The sequence below is a fragment of the Oncorhynchus masou genome, chromosome 23 (assembly GCF_036934945.1).
Source record: "Oncorhynchus masou masou isolate Uvic2021 chromosome 23, UVic_Omas_1.1, whole genome shotgun sequence".
NCBI classification, from domain to species: domain Eukaryota; kingdom Metazoa; phylum Chordata; class Actinopteri; order Salmoniformes; family Salmonidae; genus Oncorhynchus; species Oncorhynchus masou.
In genome coordinates, this window is record NC_088234.1 from 58,944,867 (window position 1) to 58,971,327 (window position 26,461).

General features: G+C 43.4%; 1 protein-coding gene across 3 annotated transcripts in view; it reads right to left on the bottom strand.

The window, feature by feature from the left end:
- LOC135511123 (spectrin beta chain, non-erythrocytic 1-like) overlaps positions 1 to 26,461 on the bottom strand; it is a 164,015-nt gene that overhangs the window by 25,126 nt on the left and 112,428 nt on the right. For all 3 annotated transcript variants that reach the window (XM_064932685.1, XM_064932684.1, XM_064932686.1), the window contains 12 exons: positions 15,878 to 16,180; positions 15,555 to 15,708; positions 13,968 to 14,838; positions 12,975 to 13,112; positions 12,111 to 12,867; positions 9,387 to 9,589; positions 9,125 to 9,215; positions 8,883 to 9,029; positions 3,421 to 3,684; positions 2,347 to 2,571; positions 1,675 to 1,764; positions 1,205 to 1,489 (listed from right to left, as the gene is read on the bottom strand). In XM_064932685.1, the coding sequence (XP_064788757.1) occupies positions 1,205 to 1,489; positions 1,675 to 1,764; positions 2,347 to 2,571; positions 3,421 to 3,684; positions 8,883 to 9,029; positions 9,125 to 9,215; positions 9,387 to 9,589; positions 12,111 to 12,867; positions 12,975 to 13,112; positions 13,968 to 14,838; positions 15,555 to 15,708; positions 15,878 to 16,180 (3,528 nt within the window). The remainder of the gene's footprint in view (positions 1 to 1,204; positions 1,490 to 1,674; positions 1,765 to 2,346; positions 2,572 to 3,420; positions 3,685 to 8,882; positions 9,030 to 9,124; positions 9,216 to 9,386; positions 9,590 to 12,110; positions 12,868 to 12,974; positions 13,113 to 13,967; positions 14,839 to 15,554; positions 15,709 to 15,877; positions 16,181 to 26,461) is intronic.

A 26,461-nucleotide genomic window follows, 5' to 3' on the forward strand; every position in this document is an offset into this window, starting at 1 on the left:
TTGGTGTTACCTTAGATTGTAAACGGTCATGGTCAAAACATATAGATTCAATGGTTGTAAAGATGGAGAGAGGTCTAGTCGTAATAAAGAGATGCTCTGCTTTATTTTACACCCAACTCCAAAAAGCAAGTTCTGTAGTCAGAAGGTGAATTCACCAATTTGTAAGTCGCTCTGGATAAGAGCGTCTGCTAAATGACTTAAATGTAAATGTAATGTAATCTGTAGGCTCCAGTTTAGTCTAATCTTGATTATTGTCCAGTCGTATGGTCCAATGCTGCAAGAAAAGACCTAGTTAAGCTGCAGCGGACCCAGCACAGAGCGGCACTTTTTGCACTTCATTGTAATCAAAGGGCTGATATAAATACTATGCATGGCAGTCTCTCTTGGCTAAGAGTTGAGGAGAGACTGACTGCATCACTTCTTAATTTTATAATAAACGTGTTGAAAATCCCAAATTGTTTGCATAGTCAACTTACACACAGCTCTGACACACACTTATCCCACCAGGGGTCTTTTCATAGTCCCCAAATCGAGAACAAATTCAAGAAAACGTACAGTATTATATAGAGCCCTTATTGCATGGAACTTCCTTCCATCTCATACTGCTCAAATAAAAATCAAACCTGGTTTCAAAAAACAGATAAAGCAACACCTCGTGGCACAACACCTCTCCCCTATTTGACCTAGATAGTTTGTTTGTATGCATTGATATGTAGGCTAAGTGTGACGTTTTAAAAATGTATGTAGTTCTGTCCTTGAGCTGTTCTTGTTTAATGATGTTCTGTATTATGTCATTCTGTATTATGTCATGTTTTATGTGGACTCCAGGAAGAGTAGCTGCTGCTTTTGCAACAGCTAATGGGGATCCAAATAAAATGCTTATATTACATTACTCATCTCATATGCATCTTGCCTATGCCGCTCGGTCATCGCTCCTCCATATATTTATATGTACATATTCTTATTCTATTCCTTTAGATTTGTGTGTATTAGGTAGTTGTTGTGGAATTGTTAGATAACGTGTTAGATATTACTGCACTGTCAGAACTAGAAGCACAAGCATTTCACTATACTTGCATTAACATCTGCTAACCATGTTTATGTGACCAATAACATTTGATCACCATCATCCTACCTCACATTCATTCCGATTGCTCATAAAAAAACAAACATTTTTAGCTCTCTGCCCCACTGCACCCCTCACCTTGGCCTTCTCCTCTGACATCATGTAGAGCTCCTGCTCGCTCATCCAGGCCTCGGCTTCAGCAGCATCAAAGTAGTACTGTTGGGCCATGTGGGCCTCCTCCAGGCGTCCATGGCGTTTGCCCGTCTCCTCCAGAATCTGGGCCCACAGGCGCCGTAGGTCGGCCAGCCGTTGGTGGATCCCCTCGCCGCTGAGGCTGTCGTCATCATCCTTGAGGACCTGCAGGCTCCGCTCAAAGATGTCATCACAACGGGGCTGGTGGCCCTGGATCTCCTTCTGCAGGGTCTGGTGGGGGAGAGGTCAAAGGACAGCAGGTCAGAATGAAGTCAGCTGCTTTAAAAAGTAGAGTACATGAGGTCACCTGGTACAGAAATAGATCTGTCACCCTGACATTACTGTAAATGTTAAGAGCTATATTCTATAGACAGAAATACTGTTCAAGGTTCAAACGGATGGAGTTAGTTTCTTACCTGGTTTTTCTTGATGAGTAACTGGACTGTTTGCAGGTTGTTTCCGTGGTCTGTTGATATTGCAAGTGGCATTCGCTCTTCAACCCAGAGCTAAGAGGAAAACAGATATAGATATGAATAATTTTGGAAGATTGATGTAGCAAAAGCAATGGAAGCATCTAAACTTAACCACAACTAACAACTTTATGTAAGCGAACTACTTAGACAAAGCGGTTTTTGTTCTGACTGACTGAAGTAAGCATTTTAAATCCAGTTAATGGCATACACAGATGCAGACACTTCAGTTCAGAGACCCAACCCAGTCCTTTCAAAACACGTGGCCTGCTGCTGCTTGTCTGCCTGAAAGGAGTCAATACAGTCATCACATGAACAAAGAGACCACCACAGCTATGAAAGCATGCACCTGCTGCTACTCTCAGTGCCCCCCCCAACAAAAAACAACAACATTTTAACTCTTAAATCCCTTCAGACAAGGTGCTGCTCAGCTTCTGATGCTGTTCCACACTGCCATAGGGCACGGATTTCACACAAGCACACAGTATACTGTAGCTTATAGACATTTGCATAAAAATACAATTAACACTTGCACAAGCAGGCATACATAATCTCTTTCTCTGAAACACACATGCGCACAGACAGGCACACACGGCTACGCTAGAGTAATGTACTTACGATCTCATCCTCCATGTCTCTGTTGAACTGGTGGATCTCGCGGGAGGCCATGAGGTTTCCCTTCCTCTTCCGTAGAGGGTCCAGCAGCTGCTGGAACTTCTTCTCCACGATGCGGCGCTGGCCGTCCACCTCGTCAGTATCCTTCCCCTCCTGGCTGAGGACCTGGGCCTGGCTCTGCAGCTCCTCCACCTCCTTCTGACGCACCTCCACCTGGCTCTCCAGCATCTAGGGACGCCACACCAGGAAGAGGAGTGGACGGGAATAAAGAGAGGAAAGGAAAGAGACGGGATTACAGCAGGCTCTATCTCCCCCTCTGGTCTCCTGAGAGCATGCGATCCAGAGCTCTTCTCATTTCTGCTCTTGGAGTTTCCCCTCTCTCACGCTTGTTTGCTCTCCCTCTTCCAGATGGAACAAACTGTGGCAATGCTCTCCCTCTCTCACAATGCGCACATGTTGGATCTGGGTTACACAAAGGATACTATGGATGCACAACCTTCCATTTCACTGTCACTCGTATACAAATCAGCATGCTCCACTCAAATTATAAGCATACTGTTTCGCTCCATCACTCTGCTTTACTCTCTCTCTGTCTGTCCTTCTCTCGATCTCTGGCTCTCTTACACAGTGCTGGCTCATCCACACATCAAGGCGAGGGAGAGATTACGTAATGGGACGGGGGGGTAGTGTGTGTGTGCGTAGCATGGGCTGTTACATAACATGGTAAGTCTGCTCATTACTGCTCCACACGCTAGTATGAAGGAACCATCTGCATAATAAACTGTGTTCCAACACTTCATGTGTGTGCTGTTTAGCTTACACAGTTAAAGAAAAAGTGAACAAAATCAGGCTTAACACTTAGCTCATAGTTTGTCTATGCAAGTGAATTCCTCCTGAGGTAAATTACTGATAGTGGCTTTAACCTAGTATGAAACCATGAGCTAAACTGATAGAGAAATTTGTATTTTACCGGTCCATGCACGTGTCAAAGGAGTCAGGAAAATAAGTAGTATGGTCACGTAACATATGACACACACAACTGAGGGAGACAACAACTCGAACTCCAGTAGTCAGTACCTGTTGTTTCTTGAGCAGGATGTTGACACTGGTCAGATCTTTGCCGTAGTCGTCTGATTGGATCTGTCCATCCACTCCTACCAGCCACTTGTCTAGGTCGGCACAGCTCTGAGTGAACAGCTCGGCCTTGTTGGCATCAAACAGACACTTGGCCTTGGTCTGGGTGGTGGACTCCAGGTCATCCCACATCTTATGGAGCGCTGCCAGCTTTTCCTTCACCATGGACTCTGTCTCCGGCTTCTCAGCTATCAGCTGCATTCCATCCTGGGATTGGGTAGGAGAAAGTCACGTTAGAACATTATGGAGATAAATCGAGCTCCACTAATGCCATTCAGGAAGGAAGCCAATGGGAAATTGGTGATTCAGTCAAATCGGACCTGAGCAATGTGACACTGCTCAGGATCATTCTCGGCAACAAGCCGTCAACCCTGAACTTTTAAACTACAAGTTCTAATCTGCAGAGCTACTGCACTGGTTCTGCTGCCAGCTTGTTTTGAAATGAATTCCACTGAAAGCAAATAGCATTTTTTCTATCGCTTTGGTAGCATTTTCACATGGTGAAATGTCAGTTTGTACAAAACTCAAAACAGATCATCAAAAAGGTTGTTTTTTCAAAAACTAAAAGGACATTTTCAATTGACTAAGTGCAGCACAAAAAATATCCAAAATCAAACTTTCACCCAACCTAATTAGTGTTTGATCTAGAAATACCTTCCATATAAAGTAATTGACTTTAACAATGCAATGCTCACAATACTTTTCATATGATTCTCTTATGTTTATATACATCTGACCATCACTTAATCCAACTATGCTTAATGTTTAATCACTGAACTGTTTGGTAAACCTATAGATTTCAAACTGGTTTGTCTACTATATATAGATTGAGAACTACATAATTAAATTGTTGCTTGTAAAGTATAAAAATCTAAATGACTTGTATGATACATGACAAACATACATAATGATTACTCGTTATTGCTAATTGATTTCACATAGTGGTAACCACAATTGGTGCCCATATAAAAGGGGCTATGTGATAATTTCTTTCAACATGGAGCAGGATTTACAGCAAAGGAGAGGAAGAAATCAAAGAGCTCGTGGACAAGGGGCCCCATCAAAGAGGTGGGCATTGGAGAGAGAGGGAGGTAGACGGCAGGGAACTGTTGTGTCTAATGAAGTCCAGCCATTTTTGTTGACCATGTGGCCTTAACGTGGCAGAGGCTGACAGATTAGTTCACCCCAATCTGAAAAGATCAACTGTGAATTCAATCAGATAGATAGCAATAAAAACTGTACCACAGAGGCACAGAATTTGTCAGAGGAAAAATACAAATAAAGGGAGGAACTTATTTAAGAAAGATCAAGTGGGTGCCTCCCGGGTGGCGCAGTGGTTAAGGGCACTGTACTGCAGCGCTAGCTGTGCCATCAGAGTCCCTGTGTTCGCGCCCAGGCTCTGTCGTAACCGGCCGCAACCAGGAGGTCCGTGGGGCGACGCACAATTGGCCTAGGCGTCGTCCGGTTTAGGGAGGGCTTGGGATGTCCTTGCCTCATCGCGCACCAGCGACTCCTGTGGCGGGCCGGGCGCAGTGCGTGCTAACCAAGGTTGCCAGGTGCACGGTGTTTCCTCTGACACATTGGTGCGACTGGCTTCCGGGTTGGATGCACGCTGTGTTAAGAAGCAGTACAGCTGGTTGGGTTGTTTATCGGAGGACGCATGACTTTCAACCTTCGTCTCTCCCGAGCCCGTAGGGGAGTTGAAGCGATGAGACAAGATAGTAGCTACTACAAAAATTGGATACCACAAAATTGGGGAGAAAAAGGGGTAAAAAAAGAAAGATCAAGTGTAATATATTATACAAATAAAACAAACTGGATGGATTATTGTTTTATTATTATTATTATTATTATTTTGGAGAATCTCTAATAAAATGGGTTAAAGTTATGTATAGTAACCCTAGGTGTAAAATAGTAAATTGCTACTTCTAAGAAAGTACTAAACTGTCAAGAGGAGTAAAACAAGGTTGTCCACTATCGGCATATCTATTTATTATGGCCATTGAAATGTTAGTTATTAAAATCAGATCCAACAATAATATCAAGGGGCTAGAAATCCAGGGCTTAAAAACAAAAATGTCATTGTACGCTGATGATTCAAGTTATTTTAAATCCAAAATTTGGATCCCTCCACAGCCTCAGAGGATCAAGATAATTGTTCTAACCTCTCTGGATTACAACTTAATGATAAGTGTACTATATTATGTATTGTATCACAAAAAAATACAACTATTCCTGTAGTTTAACAATAAAATGGTCTGACAGTGAAGTGGATATACTCTGTCTTCATATCCCGAAATAATGAAATTCTAACCACATTTTAATAAATAAAAAAATAAAAATAGGTATTTTCCTTTCCGTGGTAGAAAAATTGTGTCTAATTATGGGGGGGGGGGGGCGAAAATCACCCTGATTAGTCATATCCCAGTTCACCCATTTGCTTATGGTCTTGCCGAGCAACTTTTTTAAATTATCAGAGCATATTCTTTTTTGAATGGCAAGCCAGACAATTAAATGGGCCTATTTATATAATGAATATGAATTCAGAGGGCAGAAATTAGTACAGATTAAAGCATTAGACCTCACTAAATGCTTCAGTCATCCAAAAGTTAGAATTAAATCCGAACTGGTTCTCTCAGATTAGTAAGAACGTCTTACCATGTGTTCAAGGCCCCTTTCCTTTTATTCAGCTTACCAAAATATCAGTCATTTTTAAAACAGGCCATAGAAAGTCAGTGTAATCCACCAGAAAAGACAGAAAAAATATTATAACAAATATCATGGTTAAACTCAAATTAACTAATTGATTAAAAAAATATATATTTGGAGATAAAAAAATTAACTCCATAATCTTTGTAATTGATATAAATAGAACTGGTGGAGTTGTCACATGCAGCTAACAAAAATATATGGAAACGTCTGCGCCATTCAAAATGACAACCAACTAATTACAGCATTACCGCAAAAATTGAAGAGGCAAGTGGAATGGGGAGAAAGTATGGAACTTGTCATTCTGCCCTGCATTAAAGACCAAAATTGGTTAAAGAAAAGTGTGATAAATAAAGTAGTATACAAGTTTCATTGAAGGACTCAAAACTTGACAGCTGTGACAGATTGAAAAATAGTTGGGCAGAGATTTTCAATGTAATGATTCCATGGCAAAACTTTGTTTTTTAATATAAAATATATATTTTAAATGATTGCAGCCAATAGAATGTTAGATATATATGGTGGATACAACCATCCTGTTTTTTGCTGCGAAGAGACAGAATCATTCAATAATTTGTTTTGGTACTGTCCATAAGTAGCTCGTTTTTGGTCACAGGTTCAGGAATGGTTGAAGAATTGCCACATTTACCTGGAGCTAACTCTGCAAATAGCACTGCTCTTGGATTTAAAAAGTCACTCAATCGATCAATAATATAACTAACCAAAAAATGTTATTTAATTTATAATTTGTAGAAACTTTGAGAATAGAAAGGGTTCATAAATCTTGTGAAACACCACAGCACAGTTGAAAAATATATGGCAAATAGAAAACCGGATGGTGTTCAGAGATAGATGGGATAAAAGTTTAATATATATTATATATTTACAAAACATAATGGGGGATTGTAAATGATGCAGACAATTACATTGATGGAAGCCACAATCTGCCATATTAAAGCTGATCTACCTCCTAAAAAATTATAATACAAAAAAAATGTACATTTAAAATAATTTCAAGCATGAGAACATTTCACCAAGAACACCAGTAAGTTTGCAGGATATGCACTATTCTTTACCATTTCATTTACAGTAAATTGCATATCGTAATGCATGTCAATTCACAAAATATTCTTACAGTATTATCCATTGACAGTATACTCTGTTCTAACCTCAGAATTGACAGAAGCCCCCATGGTGTGGCCGTGCACTGACAGACCAGTAGGAGTGGGCCGTGGTGGAAATGTCGAGGACCAGGAATGACATACGGCTGTCCGAAAAATAAAGGAGGCCATTGAGGAGAAAGATGACCCCCCTTTGCCAATGTGGCGTCAATCAGCCTACAAACAATTGCCCGCCTTTTGAAGAGGTACCAGGTATCTATGAAACACATTTACCTGGTGCCTTTTGAGAGAAGCAACGACCACGTGAAACAACTGCGGGCCGAGTATGTTCAGGTACAGCACTGTATACTGTATTACTGTTACTATTTGATGCAAATGCTACTTCACAATATCATTTGGAACGATAATGTAAAAATATCTAACCAAATTATATTTTTAGGATGGTGCCTTATGTTGCTGTGAACCATCACAAGTATATCTTTGTTGATGAAGCGGGCTTCAACTTGGCATCGTGGGCGGAACCTCATAAGCCAATAGGGGGCCGTCAAAGTGCAAGGACAACGTGGGGGAAACATCTCCATGTGCGCAGCTATCTCTGAAGACTGTGGTAGGATGTAGGCCATTACTTGGATCCTACAACACTGCACACCTCATTGTGTTTCTCAATGAAATTGAGCAGGCTTGTTAAGGTGAAGGGGTCACCTATATCATTGCTTGGGACAATGTTAGGTTTCACCATGCAGACGTGGTATGGGCCCATCCCTGATTCGTGACCCTATATCTGCCCACTTACTCTCCTTTCCTCAAGCCTATTGAGGATTTGAAGGTGTACGAACACAATCCCCATAAGCGTGCCACCCTCCTTCTGGCCATGGATGAGGCATGTGACGACATCAATGCAGACCAATGTCACGCTTGGATTCGTCATGCCAAAAGGTTGTCCCGCGGTGCATGATGAACAATGAGGACATTCACTGTGGCTTGATGCAAATTAATACGTACTTAACATGGTTTAATTTTTAATTTCTTTAGATTAGACAGTAAACCTATATTGCAATTACATCTGAAAAATAAAATGTATTTTTTTCATGAATGATTAGACATTGGATAGAGATGGAAATAATAGATTTTCTGTACATTTTGTTAGGTAATGTAAGTGTATTGCCTAATGTGAAAACGAATCTACTGTAATTTACAGTACTGTAGTATATTACCTTCAGCACTTCTAAGGGTGATTTGAAACATGTATCTTGCATTGTTTGCTATTGGATTAACTGGTAAAAAATATTACATTGAAAATATTGCTTAAATAGCCCACGTGGTTGTCATGACTTGATCGCTCTGCATTCAGGACTAAATTATCCGAAGGAGAGAGCTGTTCTTATTAGACTGGAGGGAAGTTTGGAGTATAAGCATCAACAATAAGTTATGAGCTACTTCACACACACACACACACACACAAAGATAGCTTTAGGGACACGCACACTCAGAAAACAACTACACAAATCTCAAGGGAGGGGACATGTATATCTTCTTCTCTTTGACAATTTCGTTGCACATCATTAAGTCACTGACCTTCTCGATCTTGTCCAGCCACTCCTTGTTGGACTGCAGCTCGGCCATGAACGCCTGGTGTTTGAGCCATTTGCTGTGGAGGTTTCTGGCTTCGTCGTACGACATGTCCTGAGCTGTAAGCATCTTCTCATTGATCCAGAGGGAGAGCTGCACACACCAAAGAGCCAATTAGTGAGACACACCCAGAGAGAGAGAGAGTAGGTGAGGGGTATGTTATATTGGTGTGATAGGTGGCAGCTCACCTCTTGGCAGTCCTGGAGGAACTTCTGCAGGTCTCTGTTATCCTTCAGCTTACAGAGAAGCTCACTGGCCACCATGCGGTTCTTCTTATGTCTTCACACACACACACACACACACACACGTTAAAACATATCTTTAGCAGAGAGAGGTAAGAGTTCAGAAACAGCCATTTAATTTTTTTTATAGGTAATGATGGCTACCACTCAGTTCTCCACATACACAATAAATCAAATTGTATAGAGCTTTTAACAAAGTATTCAATACCTCTCATCGATACAGTCCACTTTCTCCTGGATTCTGTCAGCGTTGACATTTCCATCGCTGACCAGCCTGCGTCCGGTGTCCACCACAGCTTTGATCTTCTCCCCGTTGGCGTCCATGGTGGTCATGAAGTCCTCCTGCTTCTTAATGGCTCCCTCCGCCCCCTCCAGAGTCCTGGGCATCTCTGTATGGGCCAGCACATACTCCTGAGAGAGAGAGAGAGAGAGAGAGAGAGGAGGGAGGCAGGGAAAGAGAGAAGAATGAGGAAGGAGGCGGACAGTAGCGGCGTCAGTGAGTGTGCCATCCGACTCTTCATCAAGAAGATGCAGGTGACTCCCATGTACTATCGCCTACCATAGCACAGTAACAGCGGATATGGTGTTTCTCTCAGAAATCTTTCCAGAGGACTGAGCCAACAGGTGTGTGTGTATGCATCTGATTGGCTGGGATGTGAGAGGTAGTGCTGAACTGCGCAGTCAGTGTGGTCCAGCTGAAGCCCCAGACAGTGATCCGACTAATAGAGCCGTCTGCCTCTCTTAGCATCACTCTAATAATGAGAGGTTCAACCCGTCAGCTTGACCACAAAAGAATGCGCACACACACGCATACATTCTTTAACAATGTGTGTAGGCCATTATTTAACAATAATGTTAAAGTTAACAGTATGATGCAGTCCTGGCAATGGAGTTGCAGTACCGAGAGCTTGCTTTGTACACTGCCATCACATTTATTCAAAACGTTCAGGTTATTTTGCTCACTGCCATTTGTCTGAAACAAAAATTTGGCAGAAGTGTAGTGCTTTCCCTGACAAAAAAACCCCATCTTGATCGACCGAGAGTCTTCTGTTCTTTCGACCAATCGATTGGTTGAAATGTTAAAATGTGTATTTTTCCATATAGACACGTCCTATGTGTTTCAATCAAATCAACTATGTACGGAGCTTGTCTGATGATTTAAACAAACCGTTTGATTAAATAATTGAGACAAATGTCTATAGGGAGTCTGACGGCAATTGATTTGATTGTGCCGGGCTCAGACTTCCTGCGCTGTGTACATAACTAGCACCGGTTGTCTCTCTCTCAACCCTCCTGCAGCGACCACCACAGAACAGCGACAGTGTTTATCGCGCTGTCCGTGTTGCTGAAGCTGCAACATAATTACAGCCATTTCTGATTGAAAAGTTCTGTTACTGAAATGTGTTAGGGGAAAACATTCCCTATTCCCACAACCCTTTCTCTCTTTACGTGCTGCATGAATGCATTGCACGCATGTGACCAATAGGGCCTGACCTATAGCATATCATAATCACATTAAATACATTGGTTATAACAAACTCCAAACACATGACAGTAAAATGGATGCAGGTGACAAATAAACTGGAAATGGAGGAATGGTTGGTTGCTCAGGAGGTAAAGGTGAAGCTAGATGTGCGGAATAAGTGTGACAAGTTGTGGAAAATACTGGAGATCAAGAAAAATAAGGTAAGGAGCAGGCACTGCGTCCATATTGTGTGTCTCAAACAGGTTCGGTTAGATTACAATATCATTTTTCTGACTGTTTGGAACAACGTAAACACTAAATGATAAGCGTGCCAGAGTCTGTTGTAAAGTTTATTTTTGGGAAAGCCTTTATTACAGCAAAGACTAAAAACAGTCGCATGCATTATTGGCTGCAATGGCCGACATGGAACGGTTTATTAATTGTTAGCGCTAACTATTCAAGCGTCGCTTTGTCATTTTATTTTAAAACAAATTCTTGATTAAATTTCAAATCGTATGCTGACATGAATGAACGTTTGATTGAAACAGTAGCCTATATAAGTAAATAATAAGTAAATATAGACCTAAGTAAGTTACGGTATAAAGACTAAAAAGGACGCGTTCTAAGGCCTACAGCTCGATGGCGGTTATACAAGCCTGCTATGCTAAGCCTACTAATGATGATATTACTTATTTCAATGAGGATCATAATAATAGTAATAAGAAGGAGATAAAGAAAAGAGGGTTATTATTATAAATATAATTTTTCTAATACCAGAGAGGCTGTTCTAAAGAAAAAAATATGTAAAGCCTTCATTACAGCATAGCAAAGATTAAAAACAGCCGAATTTGTATCTGACATGTTGTGGTTGCAGGAGGCTTTATTAAACAAACACTCAAACTGGTAACAAGCAAGTCTCATTTCTGTAGATGTACAGTATATGGATGATTTATAAAGCCAGGCACATTTTTATCTCCTCACTTTTCTTAGATAATTAAGGCAAGGGCTGTTTTCTCATCTCCTAACTCCACTTCTGCCTCATTGTTCTCAACACCAGGTAACTTTGCTATTATGCAAATAGAAACATAGTTTGGAAAAGGCACAAATTCAACGTTGCACTGATGTTTTAGAACGGTGGACAGCGACTGCTATCCAACGAGGGAGAAAGAGCATAAAAATGTGATTATTTTTATTAGTGTTGCACCATTGTTCTTATAATATAACCATATACAATTTCAGTAGCACATCTTAGAATGATGGACTGTGCCATCCCCACGTCCTCTCAATAGATTAGCCCACTCAGACAGGCGCAAATCAGACCATTGTCTGGTACACCATTAATTATTTAAAAAATGTTTGCTACTGCTCGACTAAAGAAATCTCGGTCAAGCAACAGCCTATCAACCAAGCAATCTACCAGTCGACGAAATGGTGTGAGCCCTATAGAAGTGTGCAATGTGATGTTACCTGGTTGTTGAGGAAGGCCTCAGCCTGCTTGGTGTCCCTGAGGAACAGCTGGTGGGCATGGGACTGGGACAGTAGGTTCTGACGGTTCTCCCACATCTTGTGCAGCTCGTTCCAGCCCGTGTCGAGTGCCTGCAGCCTCTGCCTCAGGAACATGTACTGGGCGTCCGTCTGGCCCTGGGTCACCATCTCGCCCATGTCCCTCATCTTCTGGTAGTCCTCCTCGTAGTTGCGGATCTCGTTCTTGATGCCCTCGTGCTGCGCCAGAAGCTTCTCGGCCTCCGTCAGTGTGTTGGGCATGTCCTCTGAGGCGATGGCCGTCTGGGTCTTGGACAGCCATGATTGGAAGTCATCCAGCTCCCGGAAGAACTGCTGCAGCTTGCTGGCCTCGCCAAGAGACTCCTCGCGATTCTTCAAGGTGCCCTTCATCTCATCCCACACCCCTGTGATCTCCGCCAGACGACCCATGATGCCCTGGGCCTGGTCAGGGTGCTCAGTCGCCAGGCACTCCCCCTCTTTCCCCAGTTCTCCCAGCTTGTCCTCGATGGCAGCCAGGTCACGCTCCATGCCGGTGAGTTTGCGCTGTAGGGCCATGACCCCGGCAAGATCGTTGCCCAGCTCCTGGGTGGACTCGATAACCTTGGTCTTCTCACGGATCCACGACTTGGTTTCATTGCACTCCAGGTGGTAGTTCTGCACGCCCAGAGCTGAGTTGAGAGAGTCTTTCTTCAGGTCAACTAGGTCACGGAACTGGCTCCATCTAGAGTGATGTAGAAACACAGTCAGGGGAGAATACATTTCCACTAGAGGTTTTTAACGGAGGTTAAATGTAGTTGGTGTTGATATTGATGTAGGATGTTACTCGACCTGGTGTTGAGTTTGTCCTGTTGGGCTTTGATCTCCTTCTCACTGGGGTGACCATTGTGGATGAGCTGCCTAGCAATCTGGTTCACCACGGCAACGCGGGATGCTTGGTTGTTCATCTCTGGCTCCAGACTCTCAAACCTGCGGGGGAGGTAGAGAGAGCGTTGGAGGCGGAGTAGGTGGCAGAGAGGGGATAGAGGGGGAAGAGGAGGTAGAGAGATGGACAAAGAATGGGAGAGGAGAAGGTAGAGAGAGGGAGAAGGGGTAGAGGGGTGTAGAATAGGGGAAGGAGGAGAAATGAGTGTACTGTACATAAGCAGATGGAAACAATGTGATTTAAATGTTAATTCTGTTAACATGCTTTGTTTCCAGCTGAACTGTAATGCCATGTTCCAGCGGTCAGTATATCGAAGCAAAGCCAATGAAACACGAGTCTGGGAATGGTTCCATGCGGTGGACAGTGAGTAAACAGTGTGGAGGGGGAGACATCATTTCAGACCAGAGACACACGGAGTAAACAAGCCATTGAACTACTGTCCAAAACACTAAGCTAACTGAGGACACAGCCTGTTTCTTCTCAGTGTGGGAAGACTTTAGAATGATTTGGCTTTAAAACATTGTAAGCTCTGTTGCTAAGTGGGAAGTGAATTACAGGATTCTAGTTCCCACACCTTGCACTAGCGGCCCACCCTAGCTGGCATAAAAAGTATTTGTTTCACACATCCCTTCCAATGTGCTACATTCCAATGTCCGGCCAAACCGCCGGGAGCACATACATTTAATTCTAGCTCTGACAGACATACAAAGATATAGCAAACATGGGAAATATTTTGAATTTTCTTGGCACAGTGGTTTCACTGTGGGAGTTCTATGTCTCAAGTCTGCCTCAAGAGAAAGGGTTGTCTTGAAATGACAACAGATCTCCAAATTGATCAACTGATCAACTGACATAATGCATCTGAACTCGATAAGCATGGTTAGGCTGGATGTCTTTACCTGTGCTGAACCACTTCCAGATCTTCCAGTTTCTCTGGTATCTCCATACTGTTGAGCCACTGCTCCTTCTCATCGATCCACACCTCACAGGCAGCCGCCTCGTTGAACATCTTATAGAGGGCCAGGGCATCCTGCAGGGCCTGTTTCCTCAGCCGGGTCAGCTCAGCCACCTCCTTGTAGCGCTCTTCAATGCCTGCCAGGCGCCCCTGCACCTCCTCTGAGCCAGTTTGCTCCTTGGGTAGCGTTTTGGACTGCTCGTGCAGGGCGTCGATGACTGGTCGGTAGCTGGTGATCTCCTCGGCCACGTCCTTGTGCTTCTTGACCAGGGCCTGGGTGGAGAACTCGTCGTGGCCAACGTCAGCACTGGACACGATGCGGAGAACATCCAGCATCCAAGCGTCGATGTCATCGGCATCAGTCTGGAACTGGTGCAGGTTGCAGGCCTCCTCCAACCGGGCCTTCCTGACTGCAGACAGCCCCTCCAGGGCCGCCCACTGCGCCTGGATGTCTTGGATGCGTTTGCGGATCTTGTCGGCTCCGAAGTGGTCGGCGGCCACCAGCTCCTCTCCCTGTTTGATGGTCTGCTGCAAGTGGCCAGCGCGACCGCTCATCTCGTCCTCGAAGGCGCGATGCTGGCTCAGCAGGCGCACGGCCCCCGTCAAGTCCTTGCCACAGTCCTCCGAGGACAGGATCTGTTCCTTCTCCCGGATCCAGCCCTCCTCCTCGGCCATCTCCCAGAAGAACTTCCAGAGGCGGCGGGACTCCTCCAGGCGGGCGCAGCGATCAGCGGCCAGCTGGCTCAGCTCTGCGTAGCAGAACTCCATGTGGGCCATGCGGTCTCGGATCACCTGGGGGTCACAGGGCTTGTAGCCTAAAAGGAGGGACAGGAACACGTCACACTCAAAACACCTCTATTATTTAAACTGAAAATACAAGCTTATATAACTGACAAAGAACAAGGACTTATTTTTCTGACAGGTGGCAGCATTGTCTTGGATTCTACAAGGTGTAGACAGTCTCCCACAGGGATGCTAGTCCATGTTGACTCCAATGCGTCCCATAGTTGTGTCAAGTTGGCTGGATGTCCTTTGGGTGGTGGACCATTCTTGATACACACAGGAAACTTGTGTGGAAAACCCAGTAGCGTTGCGGTTCTTGGCACACTCAAACCGTTGCGCCTGGCACCTACTACCGTACCTTTTTCAAAGGCACTTGAATCAAACCCTTAAATATTTTGTCTTGCCCATTCACCCTCTGAATGGCACAGAAACACATTCCATGTCTCAATTGTCTCAAGGCTTAAAGATCCTTCTTTCACCTGTCTCCTCACCTTCATCTACACTGATCGAAGTGGATTTAACAAGTGACAATAAGGGATCATAACATTCACCTGGTCAGTCTCTCATGGCAGTTGTTCATAATGTTTTGTACACTCAGTGTATAGCTATACCCTTAAGGATACAATTCATATATAATCTCTCCTGCTTTTACGCTCCATCCAAATATAGCCTACAGATATCACCCACAGAGAGAGCAAAAATAAATCACCTACCACACAAAACTGACTAATCCCAGCACATGACTCACCCTCTGCGTCGATGGCGAACTTCTGAGCGTTGTTGTTGACGGCTTTGACGCGGTTGGCTTGGATGGCGATATCAGCCTCCACCAGAGCATGCTTCTGCAGCAGGTCCTCCACTCCCAGCAGGTGTTTCCCATAGTCCTGGGACAGCAGCAGCATCTGAAGATACAGGGCACAGCAACAGGGTCAGAAAGATCACAGGTCACTGGCGTCAATAGTGGGCAATGTAACTAAGCCAAAGATAGTTGCTCGTACATCACAAAATGTAACTGTTCTTACCGCCACTTCCAACCACATTGTCCCCAATCATCACCACCATCTTCCTCACCTTCATCTCATCCATCCAGTCCATGATGTGGAGCATCTCTTGAAAGATCCTCTGCAGGCCCAGGTTCATCTCCAGCCGGATGCGCCGGGCCTTCAGCAGCTCCAGCAGGTACTCCCACAGACGCAGCACATTGTCCTTCCTCGCAGCCACGCGCTTGATGTCATGATAGTTCTCCGCCTCCAGCTCCTTGGCCACAGAGAGCACAGCCTGCACACGCTCCTCGTAGGCGCCGATGTCCGTCTCAATGGCCTCGTGCTTTTTGGTGGCAGCCTCCACTGCCTGCAGGTCGAAGCCAAAGTTGTCCTAACGGAGGGAGGGAGCGAGGGAAAGAAAGGAGTGAGGCGAGTTATGGGGTTGTATCTAACTGTATAGAACTACCAGGGAGATATTAAAATGGGTCTGTAGAGAACTACCAGGGAGATATAAAATGGTCCTGAAGAGAACTACTGTACCAGGGAGATATTAAATGGGTCTGTAGTGTCATGACGTTGCCCTCTTTGGGTACAAAAGAGCCTCCCCCTTGCCTCCAACTAGGCTGCTGTGGTCAGAGAGAGGTCATAAATTCCTGAAGAGAAGACGTGCCTCATGGCCACACAGTATAAGAGACGGAGTGAATTTTCATAGAGAACAAAGGAATTTCTTCCACCTCACAGAACTTGAGGTCCGAACAAATTTCATGTTCCAGAGAAGGTATAAAATATTGGTGAAGAATCCAGCTACGAACTGGTCCATTTGTTACAACTTGGGGAAGCTCATGGGAGACGGTGTGGCCACATTACCATAATGCTGTTTATATAATAACCTCAGATATGAGGTTTACATCTAATTGTTGTGTAAGATGAATGCGTGAGTATGATACTGTTTGTAAAATTGTGTAATGTGATTTTGGACTGTTTAATGAAGAAAACTTCAATTCCCTTTTGAGTTGAACTAAATCAGAGGACCGCCCCTGAGCCCAGTTAGGGTCAGACATCCTGGGACAGCCCCTTTTCTGCAATTCTGAATAAAACCCAACTTTGAGAAATTGTCAGTCAGACCATGTTTCTCTCAATCACGGGAGTACAAAGGTTACAGACCATTGCTGAATCTTTTAACCATACCACGTGGTTAAACTCTTAGACTATCGATACTGACAGAATAAGTCTGATATTAATTGTCTGCAGCTATTTGAACGCGAAGAAGAACCGCCGAAACATCCATTCTACAACAACATGAATGAATATCACTCTGAAATACCCACTATAACCACGACAGAGAGAGAGACGGACAATTCTACAAAATAAAAACTTTAACAGCGATCAAGACGACACACTGAGCACATATATATCTCAATTGTTTCCGAATGAGTGAGCGTTCATGTGTAAAGGATTAGCATTTCAATTGTTATAATTATCAAATCTGTAGTGACTTCTCAGCTGACCCCCACTCCCAGTAATCCAACAAGCCGCGATGCCGGTTTAGCCCACTAGGGCACATTCCCTTATTTTTTTGTAACCATATTGACTGTTCATGCATTTCTGTGAATTACTTAGTTAATAATAAATAAATGATAAGACAATTGATGTATGGATGAATCATAGTGAAGACTGGGTTTGTGCAGATAACCAACAATTTATGACGTTTGGAATGAGACTAACGTGAGGTAAAATAAATAATTAATTAATCAGAAGACGATTAATCAGATATGAAAATATCTGAAAGGTTATATTGGGATATGGTACAGAGTGGTAGGCACCTTGCAGATATGGTACAGAGTGGTAGGCACCTTGCAGATATGGTACAGAGTGGTAGGCACCTTGCAGATATGGTACAGAGTGGTAGGCACCTTGCAGATATGGTACAGAGTGGTAGGCACCTTGCAGATATGGTACAGAGTGGTAGGCACCTTGCAGATATGGTACAGAGTGGTAGGCACCTTGCAGATATGGTACAGAGTGGTAGGCACCTTGGCACCACCTTGCAGATATGGTACAGAGTGGTAGGCACCTTGCAGATATGGTACAGAGTGGTAGGCACCTTGCAGATATGGTACAGAGTGGTAGGCACCTTGCAGATATGGTACAGAGTGGTAGGCACCTTGGATATGGTACAGAGTGGTAGGCACCTGGATATGGTACACACTTGCAGATATGGTACAGAGTGAGTGGTAGGCACCTTTGCAGATATGGTACTGAGTGGTAGGCACCTTGCAGATATGGTACTGAGTGGTAGGCACCTTGCAGATATGGTACTGGTAGTGGTAGGCACCTTGCAGATATGGTACAGAGTGGTAGGCACCTTGCAGATATGGTACTGAGTGGTAGGCACCTGATATGGTACTGGCACCTTGCAGATATGGTACTGAGTGGTAGGCACCTTACAGATATGGTACTGAGTGGTAGGCACCTTGCAGATATGGTACTGAGTGGTAGGCACCTTGCAGATATGGTACTGAGTGGTAGGCACCTTGCAGATATGGTACTGAGTGGTAGGCACCTTGCAGATATGGTACTGCACTGAGTGGTAGGCAGCATCCAGATATGGTACTGCAGATATGGTACATCCCTTGGTAGGCAATGTCCCCCACTTCACTACCTAGTTTAGCATATATATTACCATCAACAATGAATCCTTGATAGAGTGAAGTGTAACTATCACTGTGGATTGTAATCTGAATATTTTCCTTGGTGGCCCGACTTCCTAGTTAATTACAGTTACATGATTAATCAGTTTGATCGCGTAATACTAATTACAGAGAATCTTTGATAAAAACTGAAAGTCTTCATTTAATGATAGTAAAGACACGACAGTAGAGAACTACTGTAACAGGGAGATATTAAATGGGTCTGTATAAAACTACCGGGGGAGATATTAAATGGGTCTGAAGAGAACTACTGTACCGGGGAGATATTAAATGGGTCTGAAGAGAACTACTGTACCAGGGGAGATATTAAATGGGTCTGAAGAGAACTACTGTACCCGGGGAGATATTAAATGGGTCTGAAGAGAACTACTGTACCAGGGGAGATATTAAATGGGTCTGAAGAGAACTACTGTACCCGGGGATATATTAAATGGGTCTGAAGAGAACTACTGTACCAGGGAGATATTAAATGGGTCTGAAGAGAACTACTGTACCGGGGAGATATTAAATGGGTCTGAAGAGAACTACTGTACCCGGGGGAGATATTAAATGGGTCTGTATAAAACTACCGGGAGATATTAAATGGGTCTGAAGAGAACTACTGTACCGGGGAGATATTAAATGGGTCTGAAGAGAACTACTGTACCAGGGGAGATATTAAATGGGTCTGAAGAGAACTACTGTACCGGGGAGATATTAAATGGGTCTGAAGAGAACTACTGTACCCGGGGAGATATTAAATGGGTCTGAAGAGAACTACTGTACCCGGGAGATATTAAATGGGTCTGAAGAGAACTACTGTACCGGGGATATTAAATGGGTCTGAAGAGAACTACTGTACCGGGGGAGATATTAAATGGGTCTGAAGAGAACTACTGTACCGGGGAGATATTAAATGGGTCTGAAGAGAACTACTGTACCGGGAGATATTAAATGGGTCTGAAGAGAACTACTGTACCGGAGGAGATATTAAATGGGTCTGAAGAGAACTACTGTACCCGGGAGATATTAAATGGGTCTGAAGAGAACTACTGTACCCGGGAGATATTAAATGGGTCTGAAGAGAACTACTGTACCCGGGGAGATATTAAATGGGTCTGAAGAGAACTACTGTACCCGGGGAGATATTAAATGGGTCTGAAGAGAACTACTGTACCCGGGGAGATATTAAATGGGTCTGAAGAGAACTACTGTACCCGGGGAGATATTAAATGGGTCTGAAGAGAACTACTGTACCCGGGGAGATATTAAATGGGTCTGAAGAGAACTACTGTACCAGGGAGATATTAAATGGGTCTGAAGAGAACTACTGTACCGGAGGAGATATTAAATGGGTCTGAAGAGAACTACTGTACCGGGGAGATATTAAATGGGTCTGAAGAGAACTACTGTACCGGGGAGATATTAAATGGGTCTGAAGAGAACTACTGTACCAGGGAGATATTAAATGGGTCTGAAGAGAACTACTGTACCAGGGAGATATTAAATGGGTCTGAAGAGAACTACTGTACCCGGGGAGATATTAAATGGGTCTGAAGAGAACTACTGTACCGGGGAGATATTAAATGGGTCTGAAGAGAACTACTGTACCAGGGAGATATTAAATGGGTCTGTATAAAACTACCGGGAGATATTAAATGGGTCTGAAGAGAACTACTGTACCGGAGGAGATATTAAATGGGTCTGAAGAGAACTACTGTACCAGGGAGATATTAAATGGGTCTGTATAAAACTACCGGGAGATATTAAATGGGTCTGAAGAGAACAACTGTACCAGGGAGATATTAAATGGGTCTGAAGAGAACTACTGTACCAGGGAGATATTAAATGGGTCTGAAGAGAACTACTGTACCAGGGAGATATTAAATGGGTCTGAAGAGAACTACTGTACCAGGGAGATATTAAATGGGTCTGAAGAGAACTACTGTACCCGGGGAGATATTAAATGGGTCTGAAGAGAACTACTGTACCCGGGGAGATATTAAATGGGTCTGAAGAGAACTACTGTACCGGGAGATATTAAATGGGTCTGTATAAAACTACCGGGAGATATTAAATGGGTCTGAAGAGAACTACCGGGAGATATTAAATGGGTCTGAAGAGAACTACTGTACCGGGGGAGATATTAAATGGGTCTGAAGAGAACTACTGTACCCGGGAAGATATTAAATGGGTCTGAAGAGAACTACTGTACCAGGGGAGATATTAAATGGGTCTGAAGAGAACTACTGTACCGGGGGAGATATTAAATGGGTCTGAAGAGAACTACCGGGAGATATTAAATGGGTCTGAAGAGAACTACTGTACCAGGGAGATATTAAATGGGTCTGAAGAGAACTACTGTACCGGGGAGATATTAAATGGGTCTGAAGAGAACTACTGTACCGGGGAGATATTAAATGGGTCTGTATAAAACTACCGGGAGATATTAAATGGGTCTGAAGAGAACTACTGTACCGGGGAGATATTAAATGGGTCTGAAGAGAACTACCGGGAGATATTAAATGGGTCTGAAGAGAACTACTGTACCGGGGAGATATTAAATGGGTCTGAAGAGAACTACTGTACCAGGGGAGATATTAAATGGGTCTGAAGAGAACTACTGTACCGGGAGATATTAAATGGGTCTGAAGAGAACTACTGTACCGGGAGATATTAAATGGGTCTGAAGAGAACTACTGTACCGGAGGAGATATTAAATGGGTCTGAAGAGAACTACTGTACCGGGAGATATTAAATGGGTCTGAAGAGAACTACTGTACCGGGGGAGATATTAAATGGGTCTGAAGAGAACTACTGTACCCGGGAGATATTAAATGGGTCTGAAGAGAACTACTGTACCCGGGGAGATATTAAATGGGTCTGAAGAGAACTACTGTACCGGGGAGATATTAAATGGGTCTGAAGAGAACTACTGTACCGGGAGATATTAAATGGGTCTGAAGAGAACTACTGTACCGGGGGAGATATTAAATGGGTCTGAAGAGAACTACTGTACCCGGGGAGATATTAAATGGGTCTGAAGAGAACTACTGTACCCGGGGAGATATTAAATGGGTCTGAAGAGAACTACCGGGAGATATTAAATGGGTCTGAAGAGAACTACCGGGAGATATTAAATGGGTCTGAAGAGAACTACTGTACCAGGGAGATATTAAATGGGTCTGAAGAGAACTACTGTACCGTAGGAGATATTAAATGGGTCTGAAGAGAACTACTGTACCAGGGAGATATTAAATGGGTCTGAAGAGAACTACTGTACCCGGGGAGATATTAAATGGGTCTGAAGAGAACTACTGTACCAGGGAGATATTAAATGGGTCTGAAGAGAACTACTGTACCAGGGAGATATTAAATGGGTCTGAAGAGAACTACTGTACCCGGGGAGATATTAAATGGGTCTGAAGAGAACTACCGGGAGATATTAAATGGGTCTGAAGAGAACTACTGTACCAGGGAGATATTAAATGTGTCTGAAGAGAACTACTGTACCCGGGGATATATTAAATGGGTCTGAAGAGAACTACTGTACCAGGGGAGATATTAAATGGGTCTGAAGAGAACTACTGTACCAGGGGAGATATTAAATGGGTCTGAAGAGAACTACTGTACCAGGGGAGATATTAAATGGGTCTGAAGAGAACTACTGTACCAGGGGAGATATTAAATGGGTCTGAAGAGAACTACTGTACCCGGGGAGATATTAAATGGGTCTGAAGAGAACTACCGGGAGATATTAAATGGGTCTGAAGAGAACTACTGTACCAGGGAGATATTAAATGGGTCTGAAGAGAACTACCGGGAGATATTAAATGGGTCTGAAGAGAACTACTGTACCAGGGAGATATTAAATGGGTCTGAAGAGAACTACTGTACCAGGGAGATATTAAATGGGTCTGAAGAGAACTACTGTACCGGAGGAGATATTAAATGGGTCTGAAGAGAACTACTGTACCGGGAGATATTAAATGGGTCTGAAGAGAACTACTGTACCAGGGAGATATTAAATGGGTCTGAAGAGAACTACTGTACCCGGGGAGATATTAAATGGGTCTGAAGAGAACTACTGTACCAGGGAGATATTAAATGGGTCTGAAGAGAACTACTGTACCAGGGAGATATTAAATGGGTCTGTATAAAACTACCGGGAGATATTAAATGGGTCTGAAGAGAACTACTGTACCGGAGGAGATATTAAATGGGTCTGAAGAGAACTACTGTACCAGGGAGATATTAAATGGGTCTGAAGAGAACTACTGTACCAGGGAGATATTAAATGGGTCTGAAGAGAACTACTGTACCAGGGAGATATTAAATGGGTCTGAAGAGAACTACTGTACCCGGGGAGATATTAAATGGGTCTGAAGAGAACTACTGTAACCGGGGAGATATTAAATGGGTCTGAAGAGAACTACTGTACCGGGGAGATATTAAATGGGTCTGTATAAAACTACCGGGAGATATTAAATGGGTCTGAAGAGAACTACCGGGAGATATTAAATGGGTCTGAAGAGAACTACTGTACCGGGGGAGATATTAAATGGGTCTGAAGAGAACTACTGTACCCGGGAAGATATTAAATGGGTCTGAAGAGAACTACTGTACCAGGGGAGATATTAAATGGGTCTGAAGAGAACTACTGTACCGGGGAGATATTAAATGGGTCTGAAGAGAACTACCGGTAGATATTAAATGGGTCTGAAGAGAACTACTGTACCCGGGAGATATTAAATGGGTCTGAAGAGAACTACTGTACCCGGGGAGATATTAAATGGGTCTGAAGAGAACTACTGTACCCGGGGAGATATTAAATGGGTCTGAAGAGAACTACTGTACTGAAGAGAACTACTGGGAGATATTAAATGGGTCTGAAGAGAACTACTGGGAGATATTAAATGGGTCTGAAGAGAACTACTGTACCGGGAGATATTAAATGGGTCTGAAGAGAACTACTGTACCGGGAGATATTAAATGGGTCTGAAGAGAACTACTGTACCGGGGAGATATTAAATGGGTCTGAAGAGAACTACTGTACCGGGGAGATATTAAATGGGTCTGAAGAGAACTACTGTACCGGGGAGATATTAAATGGGTCTGAAGAGAACTACTGTACCGGGGAGATATTAAATGGGTCTGAAGAGAACTACTGTACCGGGGGAGATATTAAATGGGTCTGAAGAGAACTACTGTACCGGGAGATATTAAATGGGTCTGAAGAGAACTACTGTACCGGGGAGATATTAAATGGGTCTGAAGAGAACTACTGTACCGGAGGAGATATTAAATGGGTCTGAAGAGAACTACTGTACCTGGGGAACTACTGTAGATATTAAATGGGTCTGAAGAGAACTACCGGGAGATATTAAATGGGTCTGAAGAGAACTACTGTACCAGGGGAGATATTAAATGGGTCTGAAGAGAACTACTGTACCAGGGGAGATATTAAATGGGTCTGAAGAGAACTACTGAAGAGAACTACTGTACCAGGGAGATATTAAATGGGTCTGAAGAGAACTACTGTACCAGGGAGATATTAAATGGGTCTGAAGAGAACTACTGTACCGGGGGAGATATTAAATGGGTCTGAAGAGAACTACTGTACCGGGGAGATATTAAATGGGTCTGAAGAGAACTACTGTACCAGGGAGATATTAAATGGGTCTGAAGAGAACTACTGTACCCGGGGAGATATTAAATGGGTCTGAAGAGAACTACTGTACCAGGGAGATATTAAATGGGTCTGAAGAGAACTACTGTACCAGGGAGATATTAAATGGGTCTGTATAAAACTACCGGGAGATATTAAATGGGTCTGAAGAGAACTACTGTACCGGAGGAGATATTAAATGGGTCTGAAGAGAACTACTGTACCAGGGAGATATTAAATGGGTCTGAAGAGAACTACTGTACCCGGGGAGATATTAAATGGGTCTGAAGAGAACTACTGTACCAGGGAGATATTAAATGGGTCTGAAGAGAACTACTGTACCAGGGAGATATTAAATGGGTCTGTATAAAACTACCGGGAGATATTAAATGGGTCTGAAGAGAACTACTGTACCGGAGGAGATATTAAATGGGTCTGAAGAGAACTACTGTACCAGGGAGATATTAAATGGGTCTGAAGAGAACTACTGTACCAGGGAGATATTAAATGGGTCTGAAGAGAACTACTGTACCAGGGAGATATTAAATGGGTCTGAAGAGAACTACTGTACCCGGGGAGATATTAAATGGGTCTGAAGAGAACTACTGTACCCGGGGAGATATTAAATGGGTCTGAAGAGAACTACTGTACCGGGGAGATATTAAATGGGTCTGAAGAGAACTACTGTACCAGGGAGATATTAAATGGGTCTGAAGAGAACTACTGTACCCGGGGAGATATTAAATGGGTCTGAAGAGAACTACTGTACCAGGGAGATATTAAATGGGTCTGAAGAGAACTACTGTACCAGGGAGATATTAAATGGGTCTGAAGAGAACTACCGGGAGATATTAAATGGGTCTGAAGAGAACTACTGTACCGGGGGAGATATTAAATGGGTCTGAAGAGAACTACTGTACCGGGGAGATATTAAATGGGTCTGAAGAGAACTACTGTACCCGGGAGATATTAAATGGGTCTGAAGAGAACTACTGTACCCGGGGAGATATTAAATGGGTCTGAAGAGAACTACCGGGAGATATTAAATGGGTCTGAAGAGAACTACCGGGAGATATTAAATGGGTCTGAAGAGAACTACTGTACCAGGGAGATATTAAATGGGTCTGAAGAGAACTACTGTACCGGAGGAGATATTAAATGGGTCTGAAGAGAACTACTGTACCAGGGGAGATATTAAATGGGTCTGAAGAGAACTACTGTACCGGGGAGATATTAAATGGGTCTGAAGAGAACTACTGTACCAGGGAGATATTAAATGGGTCTGAAGAGAACTACTGTACCCGGGGAGATATTAAATGGGTCTGAAGAGAACTACCGGGAGATATTAAATGGGTCTGAAGAGAACTACTGTACCAGGGAGATATTAAATGTGTCTGAAGAGAACTACTGTACCAGGGAGATATTAAATGGGTCTGAAGAGAACTACTGTACCCGGGGATATATTAAATGGGTCTGAAGAGAACTACTGTACCAGGGAGATATTAAATGGGTCTGAAGAGAACTACTGTACCAGGGGAGATATTAAATGGGTCTGAAGAGAACTACTGTACCAGGGGAGATATTAAATGGGTCTGAAGAGAACTACTGTACCCGGGGAGATATTAAATGGGTCTGAAGAGAACTACCGGGAGATATTAAATGGGTCTGAAGAGAACTACTGTACCAGGGAGATATTAAATGGGTCTGAAGAGAACTACTGTACCGGAGGAGATATTAAATGGGTCTGAAGAGAACTACTGTACCGGGGGAGATATTAAATGGGTCTGAAGAGAACTACTGTACCGGGGAGATATTAAATGGGTCTGAAGAGAACTACTGTACCAGGGAGATATTAAATGGGTCTGAAGAGAACTACTGTACCCGGGGAGATATTAAATGGGTCTGAAGAGAACTACTGTACCAGGGGAGATATTAAATGGGTCTGAAGAGAACTACTGTACCCGGGGAGATATTAAATGGGTCTGAAGAGAACTACCGGGAGATATTAAATGGGTCTGAAGAGAACTACTGTACCAGGGAGATATTAAATGGGTCTGAAGAGAACTACTGTACCGGAGGAGATATTAAATGGGTCTGAAGAGAACTACTGTACCGGGGGAGATATTAAATGGGTCTGAAGAGAACTACTGTACCGGGGAGATATTAAATGGGTCTGAAGAGAACTACTGTACCAGGGAGATATTAAATGGGTCTGAAGAGAACTACTGTACCCGGGGAGATATTAAATGGGTCTGAAGAGAACTACTGTACCAGGGAGATATTAAATGGGTCTGAAGAGAACTACTGTACCAGG